Genomic DNA, 22734 nt, shown 5'->3' with positions numbered 1-22734 from the left:
GGCAGTTTCTATTACAATTTAAGTGCAGATTCTTTGATACCAAGTAACGTTTTGTTTTAAATTTTGACAAGAAGTTGCAAAAAAGTATTAGAATTCCTTAATTTCTTGGTTTTTCGCTGTAACTCAAAGTTTGAGTTGCTTTTTGCGATTATTTTGGCTTGTCCGAGTTTTTCTGAGCAATGAAATTGTCTCGATTTGAAAGCTTGTTTTCTCTTTGTTTTTGTGCTGAGACAATTTGAAAAAAGTTTTATGTTTTGTTCAAATTATTCTCTGTTAAGTTTCCTTTGTCTCAATTAAGATAATCTTTTCTTCCGGAATATTTTTATAATTCAAAGATTTTGGATTGTATTGGGGCGGTGTGTTTGTTTAAGATGTCTTCACATTTTTTCAATGAATTTGATCTTTCAAAACAGGATAAACAGGTAAAGCCCAGCGGGCATTAAGTTCCAATAGAAGCCCAAAATGGGCTTTAGTAGTACTTCAAGTGCTTAGAGTGGTGCAGCTGCTTGGATGGCCTTAATTTAAGGTTAAAAGTTCATTTTCAGGATTTTTCGGGCTCAAATTGGTGCAGTTTTCCTTTTGTATTTTTGGTTGGATTAAACTTAGTTTGAACTTTTTAACTTAATTTGAACTTAGTTAATGAAGGCTCTTTTCAAGAAGAAATTACTTGTCATGACCTTTTTCTGAGCTATATTTTTTGTAACTACAAAAACAAATACGCCAATTGATACTAATTTTTACATTTTTTGAAGATCTGTCATTTTTCAGCCTCTGGGGCCAGTCACCCTCTTTTAGGTTTTGATAATAGGGCACAGCATAGTTTCTAGTAACAATGGAATGGTGTTCAACATTGTTGTGATAAATAGTTTAGCCTAATTGTAGTGATAAACTTATTAAATAGTCTCCACGTGCACCCGGGAGGCTATTTAATTTTGTTTGTTTTAATTTTGATTGTAATTATTTACTGTTGTATCAGAGGCCGGACTTTGTTTTGGTAGCCCCAGTTACCGGGGATTTCAGATTCCGGCGGAGGAAACTTGTACGCTTCATATTCGACTATTGCAAACGGTGTAGTGTTTAACGAACACTGAAGTCCTGACTTCCGAGATCAAGCTTTTTGTGCAAGTATTCTTCGCAATTGTTTGAGTTTTGGTTACATTAGGTTATTCTCTCAGTCAACATTTGGCGCGAGGGTTCTCGGCATTTGTTCGACTGATTTAATTGTCTTATAGTTATTTATTTAGATAAAGGGATTTAGATTATTCGTTTAATTATGACTTATTCAGCGCTTACTGCAGTCTTTGAACTGTTTTTATTTGTCCCAAACAATGACGTCTTTGTCCCCGCCTCCTCCCCCATCCGATCCGCCATGCACTGTGTGCATGGGTATATGTACAGAAGAAGAACGCGTTATCTGCGGTCGATGTAAATCTGAATGTGTTCATGGATCGTGCCTTGGAATTGCTCAGACAACAAGTTGCATTGGAATGATATTTTTGTCCGAGTTGTTTGCCAACTTTTACAACAGAGTTATCAGCCCATGATCGAATATCTGCTCTCGAAGTTAAATTAGAGAAAGTAGACTCGCTGACTTCTGAAATTCAATCACTGAATCTGGAGATAAATTCTCTGAAGAAACCGGATTACCCGTATCTAAGCTGCTTTCAGAAATCGGACTGACAGTACTGCTAGTGATCGTAATTCAAAGAAACGAAAAGCTGAAGGCAATGAAAATGTGCTTGCCGGCAAAGAGTCTCACGACAGGAAACCAAAAGTTTTCAATACGGGCAGAAATATTAATCATCAGACGGCAGTCAGTGCAATTAAAAGACCACAGAAAAGACGGCATCTCTACATTGGTCGTTTAAGCAACTCTGTCTCTACGGATGATATAAGAGAATGTTACAAGAACAGGGGACCTGATATACTGTGTATCCTTGAAATATCTAGGGAGGATTCTTGTCTGAACGCTTTCCACTGTGTATTCAATTTCGATAATCATCAAGTTGAATCTCCCGATTTCTGGCCCGAAAAATGTTTCATTTTCACGATTTTATTTAAATCAGAAAGCGAGGGAATGGCTAGCCTCCTTTGATACATGACTATCAAATTTCAAAACTGTCAATGGCCGTGTAAAAGTGTGTTTACATAACGCAAGATCGGTTCGCAACAAGACCTGGCAAATAAGAAATCTTATTGAAGCTAATGATTTTAACCTCATAAGTTTATCAGAAACGTGGATCAAAGATAACGCAAATGATGAGTTTTATCTCCAGCAGTGTTTCCCAAATAGCTATTATTACTTAAGTGCAAACAGAAAAGAAAAAAGTGGCGGATGATTAGCGGTGTTATTTGATAGATTTTTACGTGTCGATATTTTTTCAAACAAGTATTTTACAAACGCGGAGGTGGCTTTTCTTGAATTTACGCAGGGCAAGTCAGTGTGTCTTTTGGTTTGTATATGCCGTCGACCAAATACTAATGTTCGTGTCTTTTTAAGCGAGTTAACATCGTTTATTGAGGAGAAAGTGCTGTTGTTCAAAAATTCACTTATTGTAGGCGATATCAATATTTCTATGCTGCTATCAAATGATGCGCCAAAAATTGGATTTCTTTTTTGGATGAATTTGGTTTGCAACAGCAAGTTAACGTTCATACTCACAAATGTAGTAAAATTTTAGACCAGGTTATTACATCCGAGGAGGTTGAAGTATCAGAACCTCTTGTAAGTTTCGTTACAAGCTCTGATCATGGAGTTGTGCACTTTGACCTTCTGCAAAAGAACAAGAATTTAGCTGTAAAGAAGGCCTCGTGCAGAAATTGCCAAATTTCGACGTGGTAGCGTTTGCAGGAAGTGTTGTTGCTCCGATCGACAGAGATAATCCTGAAAATGTTTGGAACTGTTTTAATGAACGAAATCAGCTATGCCGATAAGAACCATCCTCTGAAAAGGATGGTGCCCTTTCTTTGACAATGAGCTAAGAACTATGAAAAGATTGAGAAGAAAGTTTGAGAAAGCGTTCCGAAAGAATGGTAATTCTTTCGGAAAGCCGGTTTCTTAATGCAGTTTTGGAGTATTTTGAGCTGTTTACCAAAAAAGATAAGTGAATACCTCGAAAGAAGTGTCGCTAGTGAAAATAAGCGTGATAGGTATTCTATGCTGCAGCAACTCTTGGGAAAAAATAATGTTGTCCTGCCGCAGTCACTAGGGGAGCCTGAGTGTCTAGCAAATAAGTTTAATGCTTCCTTTGTTAAGAAAATAGAAGCCGTATTAGTTTCACTACCTCCAACGAATGGTCTAGAATTAATTGATTCACATACAACAACCCTAGAGAGTTTCCAAGTTTTCACATTGAGCAAATTGCAATTACTTGTTCCAAAAATTTTGAACAGTACGGCACCAAGTGATGTAATACCAACGAGGTTATGTAAAATTGTTTTAACAAATTCTCCGGACTACTTCATTGCGTTAATCAATTTAACTCTCAGACCGGATATTTCCGAAATGAATTCAAACAAGGAGTCGTGAGGCCGCTCATAAACAAGTCTAACCTTGATCATGAGTTGTTGTCGAGTTATCGCCCGTTGACAAATCTAAGATTCCTGTCAAAAGTTATTGAAAGAGTTGTTTTTGAGCAAATTAATTTCTATCTGGAATCCAATAATCTCATGAGCAAGTATCAGAGTGCTTTTCGTAACTCGCATTCAACAGAAATGGCTTTGCTTGAAGTCTTTTATGATCTTCTTTGCTATCTAGACGAGTCGCACTCCGTGATGTATATTGAGCTAGACTTGTCAGCAGCGTTTGATATTATTGATCATCAGTTTTTATTTGAGATATTAGCGAAAAGGATTGGTTAGCAATCGGTGGTGTTACTGTTTATTAAAAATTTTCTTTCGCATCGTTCGCAACAAGTTATCATAAATGGATGTCTGTCTGGTGATGTTAAAATTAAGACGGGTGTGCCACAAGGTTCGGTTCTTGGCCCTTTACTTTTTTCCTGTTACATGCTGCCTTAAGAAGATAAGCTGAAAAAACTGGGAATTAAGTATCATTTTTACACAGATGATATCGTTCTTTATTTTGTATTCGGTTCGACCCTCAGTCAATGCATGTTTGATGATATTTTGACCTCGGTTCATCGTTGGTTCAGCAATGCAAATTTGAAATTGAATGCGGATAAGTGTGAGTATTTGATTATTCGGAAATGTAGACTTGTTAAACATCGTCGTTTACATCTGCCGGAAGATGGTGACTACACTGAACGGGTAAAATTCTAGGTTGTTATATTGATTGTCAACTTACTATGCAACGACAGGTCAACTTCGTTTGTTCGAATTCATTTTATTATCTCCGTCAAATGTGGTCAATTCGTGATAGTTAAAACATCAGTCCTAATTGAGTTTTAGTGTTTTCACGTGTTGACTACTGTAATTCTCTTTTTTATGGTCTGCCAAACTTTTTATTTGCAAAACTTCAGCTAATAATGAACTCTGTCGCGAGTTTGATATTTCGATTGTCACCTTCAACACCAACCTGGTCGTACCTGAAGCAGCTACACTGGTTGCCAATTAGTCAACGTATTGTGTTCAAAGTCCTATTGTATGCGCAATGGCTTTGTACATCAGCCTGGCAAACTCCCATATTTATCGGAGCTAATGAAACGAAACACGATGGTTACAAGGTCTCAATAATTTTACAATTTACTTTTTCCCAAATTTCGCTCTAATTTTGCAAGACGTTCGTTCTCGCATGCTGTCGCTGTTGACTGGAATAAACTCTCATTAGATTTGACACTTAAACCCTCTGAATTTTTTTCAGGCGAAATTTCAAAACTTATCTTTTTAAATTTTCCTGCACTGTTGGGATTTTAAATGGTGCTTAAACCAATAATTATAATATTTTAATGTCTCGAATTTTAGCATTTTTTTGGTTTCCTTAAGTTTTTCTATCAATTTTCGGTACTTGTCCATTCTCAGTTGCAAGAAAACCTATTCAACAGTCTGATGAGAAGTTACAGCATGGTTGTTAGTGTCAATGGAATTCTTTTCAACAATTTAACATTCCGAATTGTTTGATAAAGTTTGCTTTTTTTCAAGTTTTTTGAAACTGTATTTTGTTCAGTTTTTTTGCCTCAGTACCCATGTAACTTCCTTCAGGGTTTGATAGTTTGTTATTACATAGTTGCTATGGGGATATGGAGTGCTTTTGAACATTTTAATTGAACGAATTTCTATTCTTGAAAATTTGAAATTTTTCCTAAAAGTTATTGCCTATCGACCTTTGAGAAAATGAATTCTTTAAGGCTTGGAATTGATTTACTGGATAGCCTCTAGAAACACGGAAATGATTCTTAAGACATTAATATTACAATTTTGAGCAACCTTTCATTAAAATTTGCATTTGGTTTCGTTTTTTAAAAAATTTCTTGTCTGAGTTAATCGATCTGCAAGGGCCATTGTATTTTTTTCAGTTCTTGCAGATATAATTTTGGTCCGATTTCAGAGACAAAAATTGTATTTGGACAATTTTTTGAAAAAGGTATATTTAAAGGGATCAAATGTTGCCTTCGTGGTAAAAGCTTCAAGATTTTTAGTAATTTTTGTTAAGTTTGTTTGATGTTTTAGTTTCTCAACTTTTTAAAATAATTTTTTGTGTTTTGGCTGGCCTGATGGTCAGGATGAGTACTTCTAAGTTTTTCGTTCATTTCTTTGGATTGTATTGCAGGACTTGTCTTATGTTTTTTTATTCGCTTTTCCTTATGATCACGTTTTTCATTTTACACGTCACGATTTCCACGCTTGATTTGTGACTTACTTCATTCGCTGCTTCAACTGAATGGATTTTACATTCTTTCACGCATTGAATTACGCAATATGGTGAATACAGTCAAAGTCAAAAGAGCAAAATCAAGGAGACGGTATAAGCATATGAAGCGAGGTCATTAAGTCATAATGCATTAGGTTATCAAAGTTCATAAAAGCTATCGCTGGCTGGCGTTATTTCTTTGCTTAATAGCCTTCAGCTTGGAAGGTGAATTAAGTGTAATTTTAGAATCTACCCGATTATGCAGAATTTTCACACCAAACAGGAACACTTTGACAACTCGAAAAATTCTGTCAATTTCTTCATTTTTTATTCTGTTTCAATCCCACTGCGTCAAGCAGGTCAACGGCGGCTATTTTCCGGCAAGTTGCCGGCTTTGTTTCAATTTTTAAAATCAACTCAAGTTTTTATGGATTTGTACTATGAAAACAAGTATCATCGGCAAACTTGATTGTTAAAATTATTTTGTACTTTTTTTGCAATCCTTGATATTTAACCAAAAAGGCAAAAATGTGCCTTGGAGAAAACATCAGTCCTAATTGAGTTTTAGTGTTTTCACGTGTTGACTACTGTAATTCTCTTTTTTATGGTCTGCCAAACTTTTTATTTGCAAAACTTCAGCTAATAATGAACTCTGTCGCGAGTTTGATATTTCGATTGTCACCTTCAACACCAACCTGGTCGTACCTGAAGCAGCTACACTGGTTGCCAATTAGTCAACGTATTGTGTTCAAAGTCCTATTGTATGCGCAATGGCTTTGTACATCAGCCTGGCAAACTCCCATATTTATCGGAGCTAATGAAACGAAACACGATGGTTACAAGGTCTCAATAATTTTACAATTTACTTTTTCCCAAATTTCGCTCTAATTTTGCAAGACGTTCGTTCTCGCATGCTGTCGCTGTTGACTGGAATAAACTCTCATTAGATTTGACACTTAAACCCTCTGAATTTTTTTTCAGGCGAAATTTCAAAACTTATCTTTTTAAATTTTCCTGCACTGTTAGGATTTTAAATGGTGCTTAAACCAATAATAATAATATTTTAATGTCTCGAATTTTAGCATTTTTTTGGTTTCCTTAAGTTTTTCTATCAATTTTTGGTACTTGTCCATTCTCAGTTGCAAGAAAACCTATTCAACAGTCTGATGAGAAGTTACAGCATGGTTGTTAGTGTCAATGGAATTCTTTTCAACAATTTAACATTCCGAATTGTTTGATAAAGTTTGCTTTTTTATGCAGAATTTTCACACCAAACAGGAACACTTTGACACCTCGAAAAATTCTGTCAATTTCTTCATTTTTTATTCTGTTTCAATCCCACTGTGCGTCAAGCAGGTCAGCGGTGGCTATTTTCCGGCAAGTTGCCGGCTTTGTTTCAATTTTTAAAATTAACTCACGTTTTTATGGATTTGTACTATGAAAACACGTATCATCGGCAAACTTGATTGTTAAAATTATTTTGTACTTTTTTGCAATCCTTGATATTTAACCAAAAAGGCAAAAATGTGCCTTGGAGAAAACCATGTATTAACTTTAACCAATCAGAATTCATGTCATTCAAATGAACCTTTCTTTCGATTAGCTAAAAAGGATTTAATTATTTTTCGCATCCCCGTAGAATCCAAAGTATTGTTTGAGAATGCAGTGTCTGATATTGATTTAAAAGCTTCTGCAAGACCGAGGAATATGACTAAAAATTGTTCATGAGTAATGTAAGGGTGTGGCAAGATTGCAATTGAGTGTAACAAAGCATGTGTTTAGGATTTTTGTTTTGAAATCCAGATCGTTTCTTATTGCATTTTTTCTCCCTGAAAAAAATTTGTTCTTATTAAGGAGGGCTGTCTGGGAAAATTTTGGAAATATTTGACTGAAATAGGCAGAGAGTTTCCACTTATCTTTAAGTATCTTTTTTGTTGATTGGTTTAAAAAGCTATTTCAATTATTTTTCTGGAAAAATATGACGCAAGTGTTGAAGACGAATAGTATATGCGTATGCTATTGATTGTTTTTGCAGCTTTGATGACCAATGCATGAAACATACCTAGACCAGGCGCTTTACCATTGTGCAGAGAATCACTTATTCAGCGCTTACTGCAGTCTTCGAACTGATTTTATTTGTCCCAAACAATGACGTCTTTGTCCCCGCCTCCTCCCCCATCCGATCCGCCATGCACTGTGTGCATGGGTATATGTACAGAACAAGAACGCGTTATCTGCGGTCGATGTAAATCTGAATGTGTTCATGGATCGTGCCTTGGAATTGCTCAGACAACAAGTTGCATTGGAATGAAATTTTTGTCCGAGTTGTTTGCCAACTTTTACAACAGAGTTATCAGCCCATGATCGAATATCTGCTCTCGAAGTTAAATTAGAGAAAGTAGACTTGCTGATTTCTGAAATTCAATCACTGAATCTGGAGATAAATTCTCTGAAGAAACCGGATTACCCGTATCTAAGCTGCTTTCAGAAATCGGACTGACAGTACTGCTAGTGATCGTAATTCAAAGAAACGAAAAGCTGAAGGCAATGAAAATGTGCTTGCCGGCAAAGAGTCTCACGACAGAAAACCAAAAGTTTTCAATACGGGCAGAAATATTAATCATCAGACGGCAGTCAGTGCAATCAAAAGACCACAGAAAAGACGGCATCTCTACATTGGTCGTTTAAGCAACTCTGTCTCTACGGATGATATAAGAGAATGTTACAAGAACAAGGGACCTGATATACTGTGTATCCTTGAAATATCTAGGGAAGATTCTTGTCTGAACGCTTTCCACTGTGTATTCAATTTCGATAATCATCAAGTTGAATCTCCCGATTTCTGGCCCGAAAAATGTTTCATTTTCACGATTTTATTTAAATCAGAAAGCGAGGGAATGGCTAGCCTCCTTTGATACATGACTATCAAATTTCAAAACTGTCAATGGCCGTGTAAAAGTGTGTTTACATAACGCAAGATCGGTTCGCAACAAGACCAGGCAAATAAGAAATCTTATTGAAGCTAATGATTTTAACCTCATAATTTTATCAGAAACGTGGATCAAAGATAACGCAAATGATGAGTTTTATCTCCAGCAGTGTTTCCCAAATAGCTATTATTACTTAAGTGCAAACAGAAAAGAAAAAAGTGGCGGATGATTAGCGGTGTTATTTGATAGATTTTTACGTGTCGATATTTTTTCAAACAAGTATTTTACAAACGCGGAGGTGGCTTTTCTTGAATTTACGCAGGGCAAGTCAGTGTGTCTTTTGGTTTGTATATGCTGTCGACCAAATACTAATGTTCGTGTCTTTTTAAGCGAGTTAACATCGTTTATTGAGGAGAAAGTGCTGTTGTTCAAAAATTCACTTATTGTAGGCGATATCAATATTTCTATGCTGCTATCAAATGATGCGCCAAAATTGGATTTCTTTTTTGGATGAATTTGGTTTGCAACAGCAAGTTAACGTTCATACTCACAAATGTAGTAAAATTTTAGACCAGGTTATTACATCCGAGGAGGTTGAAGTATCAGAACCTCTTGCAAGTTTCGTTACAAGCTCTGATCATGGAGTTGTGCACTTTGACCTTCTGCAAAAGAACAAGAATTTAGCTGTAAAGAAGGCCTCGTGCAGAAATTGCCAAATTTCGACGTGGTAGCGTTTGCAGGAAGTGTTGTTGCTCCGATCGACAGAGATAATCCTGAAAATGTTTGGAACTGTTTTAATGAACGAAATCAGCTATGTCGATAAGAACCATCCTCTGAAAAGGATGGTGCCCTTTCTTTGACAATGAGCTATGAACTATGAAAAGATTGAGAAGAAAGTTTGAGAAAGCTTTCCGAAAGAATGGTAATTTCCAAGCCAAAAGCCGGTTTCTTAATGCAGTTTTGGAGTATTTTGAGCTGTTTACCAAAAAAGATAAGTGAATACCTCGAAAGATGTGTCGCTAGTGAAAATAAGCATGATAGGTATTCTATGCTGCAGCAACTCTTGGGAAAAAATAATGTTGTCCTGCCGCAGTCACTAGGGGAGCCTGAGTGTCTAGCAAATAAGTTTAATGCTTCCTTTGTTAAGAAAATAGAAGCCGTATTAGTTTCACTACCTCCAACGAATGGTCTAGAATTAATTGATTCACATACAACAACCCTAGAGAGTTTCCAAGTTTTCACATTGAGCAAATTGCAATTACTTGGTCCAAAAATTTTGAACGGTACGGCACCAAGTGATGTAATACCAACAAGGTTATGTAAAATTGTTTTAACAAATTCTCCGGACTACTTCATTGCGTTAATTAATTTAACTCTCAGACCGGATATTTCCGAAATGAATTCAAACAAGGAGTCGTGAGGCCGCTCATAAACAAGTCTAACCTTGATCATGAGTTGTTGTCGAGTTATCGCCCGTTGACAAATCTAAGATTCCTGTCAAAAGTTATTGAAAGAGTTGTTTTTGAGCAAATTAATTTCTATCTGGAATCCAATAATCTCATGAGCAAGTATCAGAGTGCTTTTCGTAACTCGCATTCAACAGAAATGGCTTTGCTTGAAGTCTTTTATGATCTTCTTTGCTATCTAGACGAGTCGCACTCCGTGATGTATATTGAGCTAGACTTGTCAGCAGCGTTTGATATTATTGATCATCAGTTTTTATTTGAGATATTAGCGAAAAGGATTGGTTAGCAATCGGTGGTGTTACTGTTTATTAAAAATTTTCTTTCGCATCGTTCGCAACAAGTTATCATAAATGGATGTCTTTCTGGTGATGTTAAAATTAAGACGGGTGTGCCACAAGGTTCGGTTCTTGGCCCTTTACTTTTTTCCTGTTACATGCTGCCTTAAGAAGATAAGCTGAAAAAACTGGGAATTAAGTATCATTTTTACACAGATGATATCGTTCTTTATTTTGTTTTCGGTTCGACCCTCAGTCAATGCATGTTTGATGATATTTTGACCTCGATTCATCGTTGGTTCAGCAATGCAAATTTGAAATTGAATTCGGATAAGTGTGTAGTATTTGATTATTCGGAAATGTAAACTTGTTAAACATCGTCTTTTACATCTGCCGGAAGATGATGACTACACTGAACGGGTAAAAGTTCTAGGTTGTTATATTGATTGTCAACTTACTATGCAACGACAGGTCAACTTCGTTTGTTCGAATTCATTTTATTATTTCCGTCAAATGTGGTCAATTTGTGATAGTTAAAACATCAGTCCTAATTGAGTTTTAGTGTTTTCACGTGTTGACTACTGTAATTCTCTTTTTTATGGTCTGCCAAACTTTTTATTTGCAAAACTTCAGCTAATAATGAACTCTGTCGCGAGTTTGATATTTCGATTGTCACCTTCAACACCAACCTGGTCGTACCTGAAGCAGCTACACTGGTTGCCAATTAGTCAACGTATTGTGTTCAAAGTCCTATTGTATGCGCAATGGCTTTGTACATCAGCCTGGCAAACTCCCATATTTATCGGAGCTAATGAAACGAAACACGATGGTTACAAGGTCTCAATAATTTTACAATTTACTTTTTCCCAAATTTCGCTCTAATTTTGCAAGACGTTCGTTCTCGCATGCTGTCGCTGTTGACTGGAATAAACTCTCATTAGATTTGACACTTAAACCCTCTGAATTTTTTTTCAGGCAAAATTTCAAAACTTATCTTTTTAAATTTTCCTGCACTGTTGGGATTTTAAATGGTGCTTAAACCAATAATAATAATATTTTAATGTCTCGAATTTTAGCATTTTTTTGGTTTCCTTAAGTTTTTCTATCAATTTTTGATACTTGTCCATTCTCAGTTGCAAGAAAACCTATTCAACAGTCTGATGAGAAGTTACAGCATGGTTGTTAGTGTCAATGGAATTCTTTTCAACAATTTAACATTCCGAATTGTTTGATATAGTTTGCTTTTTTTCAAGTTTTTTTGAAACTGTATTTTGTTCAGTTTTTTTGCCTCAGTACCCATGTAACCTCCTTCAGGGTTTGATAGTTTGTTATTACATAGTTGCTATGGGGATATGGAATGCTTTTGAACATTTTAATTGAACGAATTTCTATTTTTGAAACTTTGAAATTTTTCCTTAAAGTTATTGCCTATCGACCTTTGAGAAAATGAATTCTTTAAGGCTTGGAATTGATTTACTGGATAGCCTCTAGAGACACGGAAATGATTCTTTAGACATTAATATTACAATTTTGAGCAACCTTTCATTAAAATTTGCAATTGATTTCGTTTTTTAAAAAAATTTCTTGTCTGAGTTAATCGATCTGCAAGGGCCATTGATTTTTTTTCAGTTCTTGCAGATATAATTTTGGTACGATTTCAGAAACAAAAATTGTATTTGGACAATTTTTTGAAATAGGTATATTTAAAGGGATCAAATGTTGCCTTCGTGGTAAAAGCTTCAAGATTTTTAGTAATTTTTGTTAAGTTTGTTTGATGTTTTAGTTTCTCAACTTTTTAAAATAATTTTTTGTGTTTTGGCTGGCCTGATGGTCAGGATGAGTACTTCTAAGTTTTTCGTTCATTTCTTTGGATTGTATTGCAGGACTTGTCTTATGTTTTTTTATTCGCTTTTCCTTATGATCACGTTTTTCGTTTTACACGTCACGATTTCCACGCTTGATTTCTGACTTACTTCATTCGCTGCTTCAACTGAATGGATTTTACATTCTTTCACGCATTGAATTACGCAATATGGTGAATACAGTCAAAGTCAAAAGACCAAAATCAAGGAAACGGTATAAGCATATGACGCGAGGTCATTGAGTCATAATGCATTAGGTTATCAAAGTTCATTAAAGCTATCGCTGGCTGGCGTTATTTTTTTGCTTAATAGCCTTCAGCTTGGAAGGTGAATTAAGTGTAATTTTAGAATCTACCCGATTATGCAGAATTTTCACACCAAATAGGAACACTTTGACACCTCGAAAAATTCTGTCAATTTCTTCATTTTTTATTCTGTTTCAATCCCACTGTGCGTCAAGCAGGTCAGCGGTGGCTATTTTCCGGCAAGTTGCCGGCTTTGTTTCAATTTTTAAAATTAACTCACGTTTTTATGGATTTGTACTATGAAAACACGTATCATCGGCAAACTTGATTGTTAAAATTATTTTGTACTTTTTTGCAATCCTTGATATTTAACCAAAAAGGCAAAAATGTGCCTTGGAGAAAACCATGTATTAACTTTAACCAATCAGAATTCATGTCATTCAAATGAACCTTTCTTTCGATTAGCTAAAAAGGATTTAATTATTTTTCGCATCCCCGTAGAATCCAAAGTCTTGTTTGAGAATGCAGTGTCTGATATTGATTTAAAAGCTTCTGCAAGACCGAGGAATATGACTAAAAATTGTTCATGAGTAATGTAAGGGTGTGGCAAGATTGCAATTGAGTGTAACAAAGCATGTGTTTAGGATTTTTGTTTTGAAATCCAGATCGTTTCTTATTGCATTTTTTCTCCCTGAAAAATTTTGTTCTTATTAAGGAGGGCTGTCTGGGAAAATTTTGGAAATATTTGACTGAAATAGGCAGAGAGTTTCCACTTATCTTTAAGTCTCTTTTTTGTTGATTGGTTTAAAAAGCTATTTCAATTATTTTTCTGGAAAAATATGACGCAAGTGTTGAAGACGAATAGTATGTGTATGCTATTGAATTTTTTGCAGCTTTGATTGACCAATGCATGAAACATACCTAGACCAGGCGCTTTACCATTGTCCAGAGAATCACAGGCAATCTAAAATTCTCTTCGTATTACTGGTCTGAAGCTAAACTTTTTACTCAAGTGTGAGAAAATGCTTTAAAAAGCGACTCTTGGCTTAAATTTTGGTAAAGTTTCCTTTTGCTTAACTGATAATTTCTTTGTTTTTGTATGATTTTTCCGTCAGTATTGCTATTGCATTTTCGGGTCTTTCCCATTATACCCCCCCCCCCCCCCCCCAGCTTAACCTATAGCCCCCCCCCCCCCATCATGGTAATTATACCATAATGGGGGGGGGGCTCTAATTTCATGGGAGGGCTATAATGGGAAAGACCCGCATTTTCAAGTAAGATGCGATAAGGTCAATACAACAATTTAGAGTTTGATTAACGACTACATGAAGAAAAAAAACTTTCAAATTATTGCTTGATTTCACTTTGTTTGAAAAATCTTAGCGTTTTAAATTAAATTTTCGGTGTGATAACATATGTGCTAAATCCGCATATCTGAATCATTTTCGGTCTATTAGTGGAATCTATAGAGCCATGTCAATAGTTTTTTCTGAACAATTTTGCGACATTAGTCGTTTGCGTTTGATCTGCTAATCAGAGCTAGACGGGTTTGTAGATAGAACATATTGGGTGAATAAGTTGACTATTTAAGTACAATTTAATACGGATCAAATGTGTTTGACTTAAGTTGATTGATAGAACAGCAGGAACTGTTTGCTGAGGGATTAACTATTATTTAATTTTCAGATTGTGTCTATTTGGAGAGCCGATCAAGCGACACTCCGTTCTATATCTGCAATCTTCTCAACTTCAAACTGGTTAGTTAGTATTTAGTTAGTACTACTAGTAGTAATAACCGTGCCTCCAACTAATGTTATTTCCCAAACACAAATATAAACATTACCATTCAACTGTAAACACAACTTAGGGCAAACTTTATTTGCAGTGCTAGAAATGTTGCCCGACAGGGGGGTTAAGCCGACAACTAAAAATGAAAAATATAGCCGGCAGCTCAGTTCTGATTGGTCCTCAAATCTGATTGGTCAAAGTATTATTCCGTGATCCAACCATTAAAATCGACATTCGGTCGGCTGAAATTCTCAATTCTTGGTTATCGGCTAAACCCTCTGTCGGCAAATTCGTTGATCACCTTTCTATGCCTTGTTGGCTAACTCAACCTAACTTTACTTGCAACTAATGCCAACATAATCAACAAAGTTTAACTTAACCCACTCCCCCCCCCCCCTCCCGCAATTCACAGTTCCCAGGTTCCGGTATATCCTATGCACAATTGAATTGATTTCATTTGGAGCTTGTTATTATTTCAAGTGCCTTAGCAAGTTGTTGCTAAGCCGTTGTGAAGTTGTATACGTGCAATTGTTAACACAATTATAACCTCTAAAACCGTTAGGCTGTCCCGATTTATTTCAGCATGTGACTAGTGGAGATATAAAGTGGTTTATGATTTGCTTTGTTACTAACAAGTGTTTGACCAAATTTGTTGTCCTAATATTGCTGCCAAATGTCGGGAAAAATGGGAAAAGTTAAATCAAATCCTCATAACTTCAGATCAACCCGAATCTGTTTCGAATTGCCATTGATAGTTTTAAAACCCTCCAAGCTTGTTTTTCGTGATTTCTGAAGTGATTTGATTTATTTGACTCAACTTTCGATCTTTTACTACTTCGCACGTAATTATCAGTTTCACAAGGCTGCTTAACTTCATTTCAAGCAATAATTACATTAACTTGGCGGATCGTTTCACGTAATACGGTTGGTAAGTTTATAATTTTTAGTAATAAAAATTGAAGAATAGATTTTTCGCTTTTAGTTCTTAAATCGTAATTTTTCCTGTAAATTGGTGGAGTATATCGCCGCTTAAAAATAACTAAGTTCTAATTTTATGCTTAGTAACTTTCTTTGATCCAAGTTAGTGAAAAAGAATTTATTGTTCCTCACTTCTTATAACCGCCAACTTGAAATTCGCATATTTGCTCACATATTTGTAAATTAACCCAGATGGAAGTGCATACGCCATGCGGCTTATTTCATTCAAGTCAAATACTACACTTCGTTGTTTTTCGGTAGCATAAATTTGTTTTGGAACCAATAGCTATACGTTTTGGCTACAAAATTGACTACGAGTGTTGATAGTTAACAAGGAGGCTTGGTAATGTGCGGTTGCGCATAATGTTGACAACCCGTTCATCAACATTCTTGGCTTAAATATCTATCAACTCAAGAAGAGATTGGAAAAAGTGAAAATAATAAATGGGTGATCATGCTGTGTAATTTAAAATTGATATTTTCTCAACTTATGACAGACATAAATACCCGAGAGGTCACTTCCCGTCTGATTATTTTTTCCTCCACTGAAAAGAACAGAAATTGAGCCCGTTAACATTTCACATTCAGTTGAAAAATAAATCAACAATACGATTTCTCGAGCAGACAAAATTTGGCCAAGTAACCGCCTAATTTTGTCAAACACTGAAATGAGATTCTGAATTCAACTTCATTAAGGTCCTTCAAGAAACAGTGTATTTGTATTGCTAGTTTTTTCGGCATTATTTTTTTGGGTGGCGCAACTTGTGATGAAATTTTTTCTCGAGATTTTTCCAGATATCGTTTCTGGCCGTTTTCATCTTATCGTTCGTCTGCTATTGTTTCAAAATGATTCGCAGATGTAATTAGCAAGCTCATTTTATTCTTTGAGTGGTTTTTGGGGCCTAAAGGAATGTGTACTTTGATTCGGTTCCGGAGTCTTCCGGTTATGTTTTTTTTAATTTATAATGACGGAATTGACTTCTTGTATTTTAGTGTATTAGTGTGTAAATCTTATAGACATACATTCTTTGAACCTATGCGTTTGCCTCGAGTCATGTGAGTTATGGCTTTGAGAAGCAGTTGAGATATTGTATTTGATAGATTTAAAAATCAAAAGATGGATGGAAGAGAAACGATGAAACTTTAGGTTTCTCTTTCCTCCATAAAAATTTAAGTTTCATCGTTTCTCTTCCATCCATCTTTTGATTTTTAAATCTATCAATGCAATAATATCTCAACTGCTTCTCAAAGCCATAACTCACAAGAGATAAAATGATGAGAAAGTACGGGAAATTGAATTCATCTGGGTTAATGACTGAAAAGAAAAACAGCGTAAAAAGTGTGTAAGATATTCCTATCCTTGAAAATAATAAAGTCCACAGAAAGCATTGTGATATGTTTTTTTCTGATCTAGTTAACATGCTAGCACTTTTGATATTGTATGTAGTGTCCAAATATGAAGTTTTTCTGAGGCTTATTCCTATTAGCTTGGAATTAATGCCGGTAAAAAATATGTGGCTATTTATTGCGCTGACATCCAGTTTGCCGATCCTCTAGAAATGTTTTAAATATATTAATAGCTGCGTCATCTTCTAAGCTGGCTCTTATTGTGCTCCAATTTTCCAGGTTAAGCAGCTTTTTGTTTCGCTTTACATAATTTTACTGCTTTTTTCAACATGCTGCGTAATATCTTTTTTACTTATTTCGGTTAGTTTCATTATCGGCTCAATCTGCATTTAATGCGCAATTTCTCAGTGAAGAGAGCTAAAACGAGCGGAGTGAATGTAGAGAATTTGAATTGAAAATATAAGTGGGATAAACCAATAGTTTTTGGGTGTCAGTTGTATAAGCTTTGTCTAAATCAGTCTTAGTTGCTTCGTAAAATGCTAGTGTTAGCTTATTTTTCGTCCTCGCCTTAAGACAAAGGTATAAGCCTAATGTCTAAGTCCAATCTAAATAACAAGTACTTCTTAAGGATTTTTGCACTTAGATTAATTTTCATCTCAATCCCAGACGGGGATATAAAAATCAACAATCGAGGCTATTTTTCCGGCATTTTGACTGGTATGTCTAATTTTTTGTGCGGCCATTTTCTAAAATTCGTAAATTGAAGTCATTGACTGCAGATATTGCGTCCCCCTGTACTGAATTTGGTTTGTTTTTTCAACGTTCTAACGATTGGCGGGACATAGCTGGTGGCTTGGAATTGATTATTGTTTGTTGATATCGAAAAATGTGAATAATAATGTAGTAATGTCTTTTTAATTGCTGTTAAACGAAGTTCATAGCAATTATTGTAAACGTGTGTGTCTTTTTAATGCAAATTTTTCGCATGACCATTTTTTGCTTTTCTAGAAAATTCTTTGACTTCTCAATTGACTTTTTCACAGTTTGGGAAAATAAGTGACCCATCGCGCAGTGGTTAGTGAAGGGGATATGGATCGGGAGGTCGAAGGTTCGAATCACGTTGGGGGCAAGGTTTTTTGCACCCATAAAGAAAAATTGATCTAGGCTACAGCCCCTGAATTTAAATGCCTCGCCTGTCGGTCAAGAGCAATTCTTCGAACATTTGTCGGTTCATGTTTAATAACCGCCCTCATCTTAGCCAGCTATAATTTTGGCCAAATTTTTACGACTCACAGTGGAGTTATGATATTTTTTATCGGTGACTTTGTTTGACACAGGATGAAAAGTCAAATTCTGAACGTGTAAACAAGTTTTTAAGAGAATCTGCTAAACAAGAGTCAAAAGCAGAGCCAAAGAATGGTTTTTGCTCATGCAGCAATCTTAAGAGAGGGCACTTTCTTAAGGGAAAAGGGAAAATTTTTTGATCGCGTGCGGCTTTTTCCGAGCGTTTTTTTAAGTTTTACTCCACTTTTTGAAGCTGTTGTGTTTGTCGCAAATATCTCCATTTACCGGCCTTGTCTTCTCAGCTGGCTATTAGAGCAGGCCTGTTTCCATTCGTCGAATGAAAATATGGTTCACTTTACCGTACATCACAGCTTTTTCAACATTTTGCTTTTTCAACTTTTTCTTCGGTCATTCTTCTCAGTGCATCTAAACAGCAGTTGCTCAGTCAAGCAATCTAAAATGAACGGGTCATAAGAACGAAATTGAGAACGAAGCGGGATAAAACTATAGAGCCCAATTTTAGATGCCCGCTACTTTTTGCAAATTTTAATCAGCATCTCTAATGCTTTTTTGTATTGATATAATCTCCACGTTAAGAATCAGAAGTATGTCTAAATACGTAATGATACAAAAAATTTTTCAATCCCAGATGGGTTATGGGACTCGATGGCGGCAATTTTCCGGCAATGGTTCGGGTATGTTGGCTAGTATTAGTATGTTTGAAAGCACTTATGACCCGCCGGGGCGAATATTAGACTTTTAGATGATATTTTGAGCTTTCTGCCATTTTGCATGGGTGAACTTTTTAACACTATGCAAAATTCAGTTTTTATAGAAATTGGGGTCTTTCTTCTTTTAATGATAGTTGTTTTTATTGTTTTTGGTGAGCTTTTGATTTGATTGCTGTCGATTTTGAGTTGTGTTTGTTGTAAGTAACAGAATAGTTTTGATCAAATTTTGTTTCAATTTGTGTTTTTAGTAATATTTTCTTATTTCTGATTTTGAGCTTTTTAATTGCCCTGGAACGAAACTTAAAGAATTCATCGTAAACGTGAGTGTCTCTGAAATTGTTGCTTGACGCTTTTGTTCTAGAATATTCTTCAACTTTTTGAGTTACTTGTTTACATTTTAATTCATTTTTAAGTAATCTAAGTTGCTCTTTCTGATTTACAATTGGTTGGTAAAAGTGATTTTGAGAGAAAGAAGATCAATGCTTTTGTAGTTGAGTGGTTGAGATGTCTCGTTGCCAATCTCGAGGTCCGGATTTGAACCCCAGTGCGTGGGGTTGTGTTTTTGCACCCTTATAACTTCTCGAAGCTACGCCCCCTCTAAATGAAACTGCCCCTGTCTGTCGATCGAGAGCAATTCATCCGATGTTAGTCGGTTTATGTTTGTATTAGTTTTGTGTTCATGAGTCAAAGAAGAGTTCTTGTATGGGTGTTTGTTACTAAGAGGTGATACTTCAAGGTTATGTGCAGTTTTCAAAATATAATAGATACAAATATATAATTTTTTTAGGTTTTTGGTTTGCATTTTTAATGGTCGATTTGATGTCTCCAACAGGCATTAAGTGGTTCACTGATTAAGCAGAAACAAATTTGTTCTTATTAATAGCCGCCCTCATCTTCTCAGCCGGCTATTATTGCGCTCGTATTTTTTTTTTACAATTCAAAGAATTTGAATTGTATTGGGGCGCTGTCTTTTTTTTTTTAAGATCTGTTCACACATTTTCATGATTTTTGAAGTCAAATTGGAGTAGTGATTTTGGTCACGCCGAAACAGGAAATGGAGCGAAAAAGCGAGTGGTTTTGCGGCGTGAATTTTTTTCGCTCTAATTTTAAAGTAGAGTGAGAAAATGGTGTTTGAACAAAAATTCGGTTTCTCGGTAGTGGTTTTTTGTTCACATGCGGCAATTTCACTCTAATTTTTACTGTTTTCTGGATCGGATTTTTTTTCTAAATGGTTTTCCCAATCCGTTCACAGCTCATTCTAGGCCTAGTTCTTTGTTCGAATTGATTTTTCATTTCTCGCTAGTGGTTTTTTTGTTCACATGCGGCATTTTGACATTGATTTTCTGTTTTTTTTTAATTTTTTGAACTGATTTTTTCTCAATTCACTCATAGTCCATTCAAAATGGTTTTCTCAATTCACTCATAGTCCATTCTTGGTCTAGTTTTTCTGTTTAGTCAATGAAAATTCTTTGAATTGTACGTCAGGACTTGTCCTGCTATGTTTTTTTACTTCGTCAAACTTTTTTTCGCTTTACCATTTTGCCGCTTTTTCGACATTTTGCGTGAAATCTTTTTGACTTCTCTAGGCTAGTTTCTCTCTTCTCTCATTCTGCTAAAAGTGAATTTGAACATCAGTTGCTAAGCAAAGCAATTCAAAATGAACAGAGTCGGTATAAAAAATTGAAGTCAGAAATAGAAACGGGATAAACCCATAAAGCCCAATTTTGGATGCCCGCTATTTGAACGTCGTTCCTATAAGTCTTAATTACCACCTCTAATGCTTATTGTTGTTGATAGTAGCCCCTGTAGCCTCTCTCTAAGAAACAGAAGTATGTTCAACTACGAAATGCCATCAAAATAAATCAGACTTAAAAAATATTTTTGTACAAAAATCTTTTTTTTTCAATATATTCTATTCGTTCAATCCCAATCATGCTTATTGGAATCAACGGTGGCTATTTTCCGGCAATCTGCCGGGTATGTTTTAGTTCCCATCAGCCTTAATTGTAATAAAATTGAATACAATTGGTAAACGATTTAAAAAACAATGAAATATTACAAAAATGAGTTAACAGTTATCTCTAATAAAAGAGTTAAGTAAAATAATTGCAATTTCCAAGAAACTTATTAACAATTAATTTTTACTGCAATATTTTGTCACATACCGTAATAAAATTTGAACATTCTCATCGCGTAGTCCTTTCAGAATGTTCAAATATAAAGATAGGGTTTTGATGTGGTTTTCTGTTCAGTTATCCGATGCAAGGTTTAGTCTTGGCTAGGTCTTAACTTGTCTTGAGCTATGTTCTGAAAGACGTGTTCATCAATGGGAATGAATACCAACATATACAATGCTCTGCTTTTAAATATCAGTGAAGTGAAGAAAGCACAGGCAGACACACCATTGTTCGAAAAATTAGCTTCTACGAGAATGAAAAAGTATCATATATTAATGTATGATATTTGATGTATGCTTGTCACACCTATTTTTTAGAGGGGTTTTTTGGTGAATAGCTGCATTTTAAAGTAGTAATGATTAGTTTTCGGGATAGCTTCTCAGTAATGCAAATCAAAATTTTTGACAATTTTTTTAATTTGCTTATCCATATCATTTTCCCAAAACTCGGTGTCATTATTTGTTTATAAGTGAATACGTTGCTGAGATTTGACTAAAGACTTAATACAAGACGTGATCAGCAATGATTTGGTATTCCACATTAATTTCACTGGAAAAGTGTTGATCAGTACATTCAATTCAGGCATATTTTCTATGGAAAATTATAAATTATGGCCACCTCAAAAATTTTTCATCCTTACGTCAGGTAAATTTGGTGAGCTGATATAATTAAGAAATCAGGCATTCAGGCTAGTTTTGCTTAGACAATTGGTTGTTACAATTTCTGTCGAAAAGGTCAACAGCACAAAGCTGAGTGGAAAGGTGGGAATAGATAGACAATGAAATGGCAATAAGGAAACAGTAATTGAACTGCGGTACTCAATGTACAATCCCTAGTAACCCTTTTCTACTTATCTTTTGAGCTATCTTTTTACTGATCGATATCCATTCCTCTTTTTTTACCCCTCATTCATTCTATGCGTTGCCTCAATAGTTTAATCAGCGATATAAAGTAAGCTGGTTAAGTCAGGTACGCGATAACTTCAACCCGTACGCACCAAATAATAGTCTTATTCCTATTATTCGATTACAATGGTCAAATCTCGTTCTACGAACCACCCCGATTTCTACTTTTCAATTTCCCCTGGGGTTGTGATTTTTAGAATGTCCTTTTTTAGCGTTCTTCAACCCCCCCCCCCCCCCCCCCCCCCCGCTACCCTTTTACCCCTTTTTGAATCGCGCCCTTCCCCTTTACCCTTTTGAGGTAACAATTGCTACCAATTTCGAAAATCTAATATATGAATGGTCATAGCGTGTATAGAAACTACTATGGTTCAGTGGGCGGTGCTCGTTCTATAAGTTGTGATGTTCATAATCATAAGTTGTCTAGTAATCCTTTCATGCTAAATAATTTTAAGGACGTGGGGTGTGTGTGAGAAATGGACCTAAAATTATCGATTGAATGTCTGAATTTCATTTGTTGCACTTTCCCAGAAAAAGTTGTCACTTTAACATTGTGTCATTGACGTTGTTTTCTCCCAGTATTTTTTATAAAGTAGGATTATTTTTTTTTCGAGAATAATATTCGAGAAAGTGTTGGGTTAATTTTTTAATGTAATTTATCACTGAAACAATAGAAGTTTTTTTTTGCTAATTCAGTTTTTAAGTTTCATCGGGCACATTTTTGTTCACGCCCGGAGGCCTTAAATTGTTTAAATTGCTGAGCAGCAGTTTTCACAATGCGTGCAAAGGAATAGAGACAAATTGAAGGAACGTTTTTACAACTGAAAAGGGGGAAGTGAAAGCAGGCTAAGTACATTTCATTCAACATCAATCGTGTCCGTAGTCTAAATTGTAAATCCCTTTTAATTCCATTCCCATATTTTTCCTCCTTTTTTCATTC

The 22734-nt window shown here is 35.4% G+C and overlaps 1 protein-coding gene across 1 annotated transcript in view; it reads left to right on the top strand.

The window, feature by feature from the left end:
* The window catches only part of LOC142353913 (uncharacterized), a 91794-nt gene that overhangs the window by 5297 nt on the left and 63763 nt on the right, over positions 1 to 22734 (top strand). Inside the window, exon 2 of the mRNA XM_075406143.1 lies at positions 14274 to 14344. Within this exon, the coding sequence (XP_075262258.1) occupies positions 14274 to 14344 (71 nt within the window). The remainder of the gene's footprint in view (positions 1 to 14273; positions 14345 to 22734) is intronic.

This window comes from Convolutriloba macropyga, chromosome 15, assembly GCF_964194025.1.
Source record: "Convolutriloba macropyga chromosome 15, txConMacr16.3, whole genome shotgun sequence".
Classification (NCBI taxonomy): domain Eukaryota; kingdom Metazoa; phylum Xenacoelomorpha; order Acoela; family Convolutidae; genus Convolutriloba; species Convolutriloba macropyga.
Note: the sequence above shows the minus strand (reverse complement) of the source record. Positions and strands in the feature narration are given on the sequence as shown.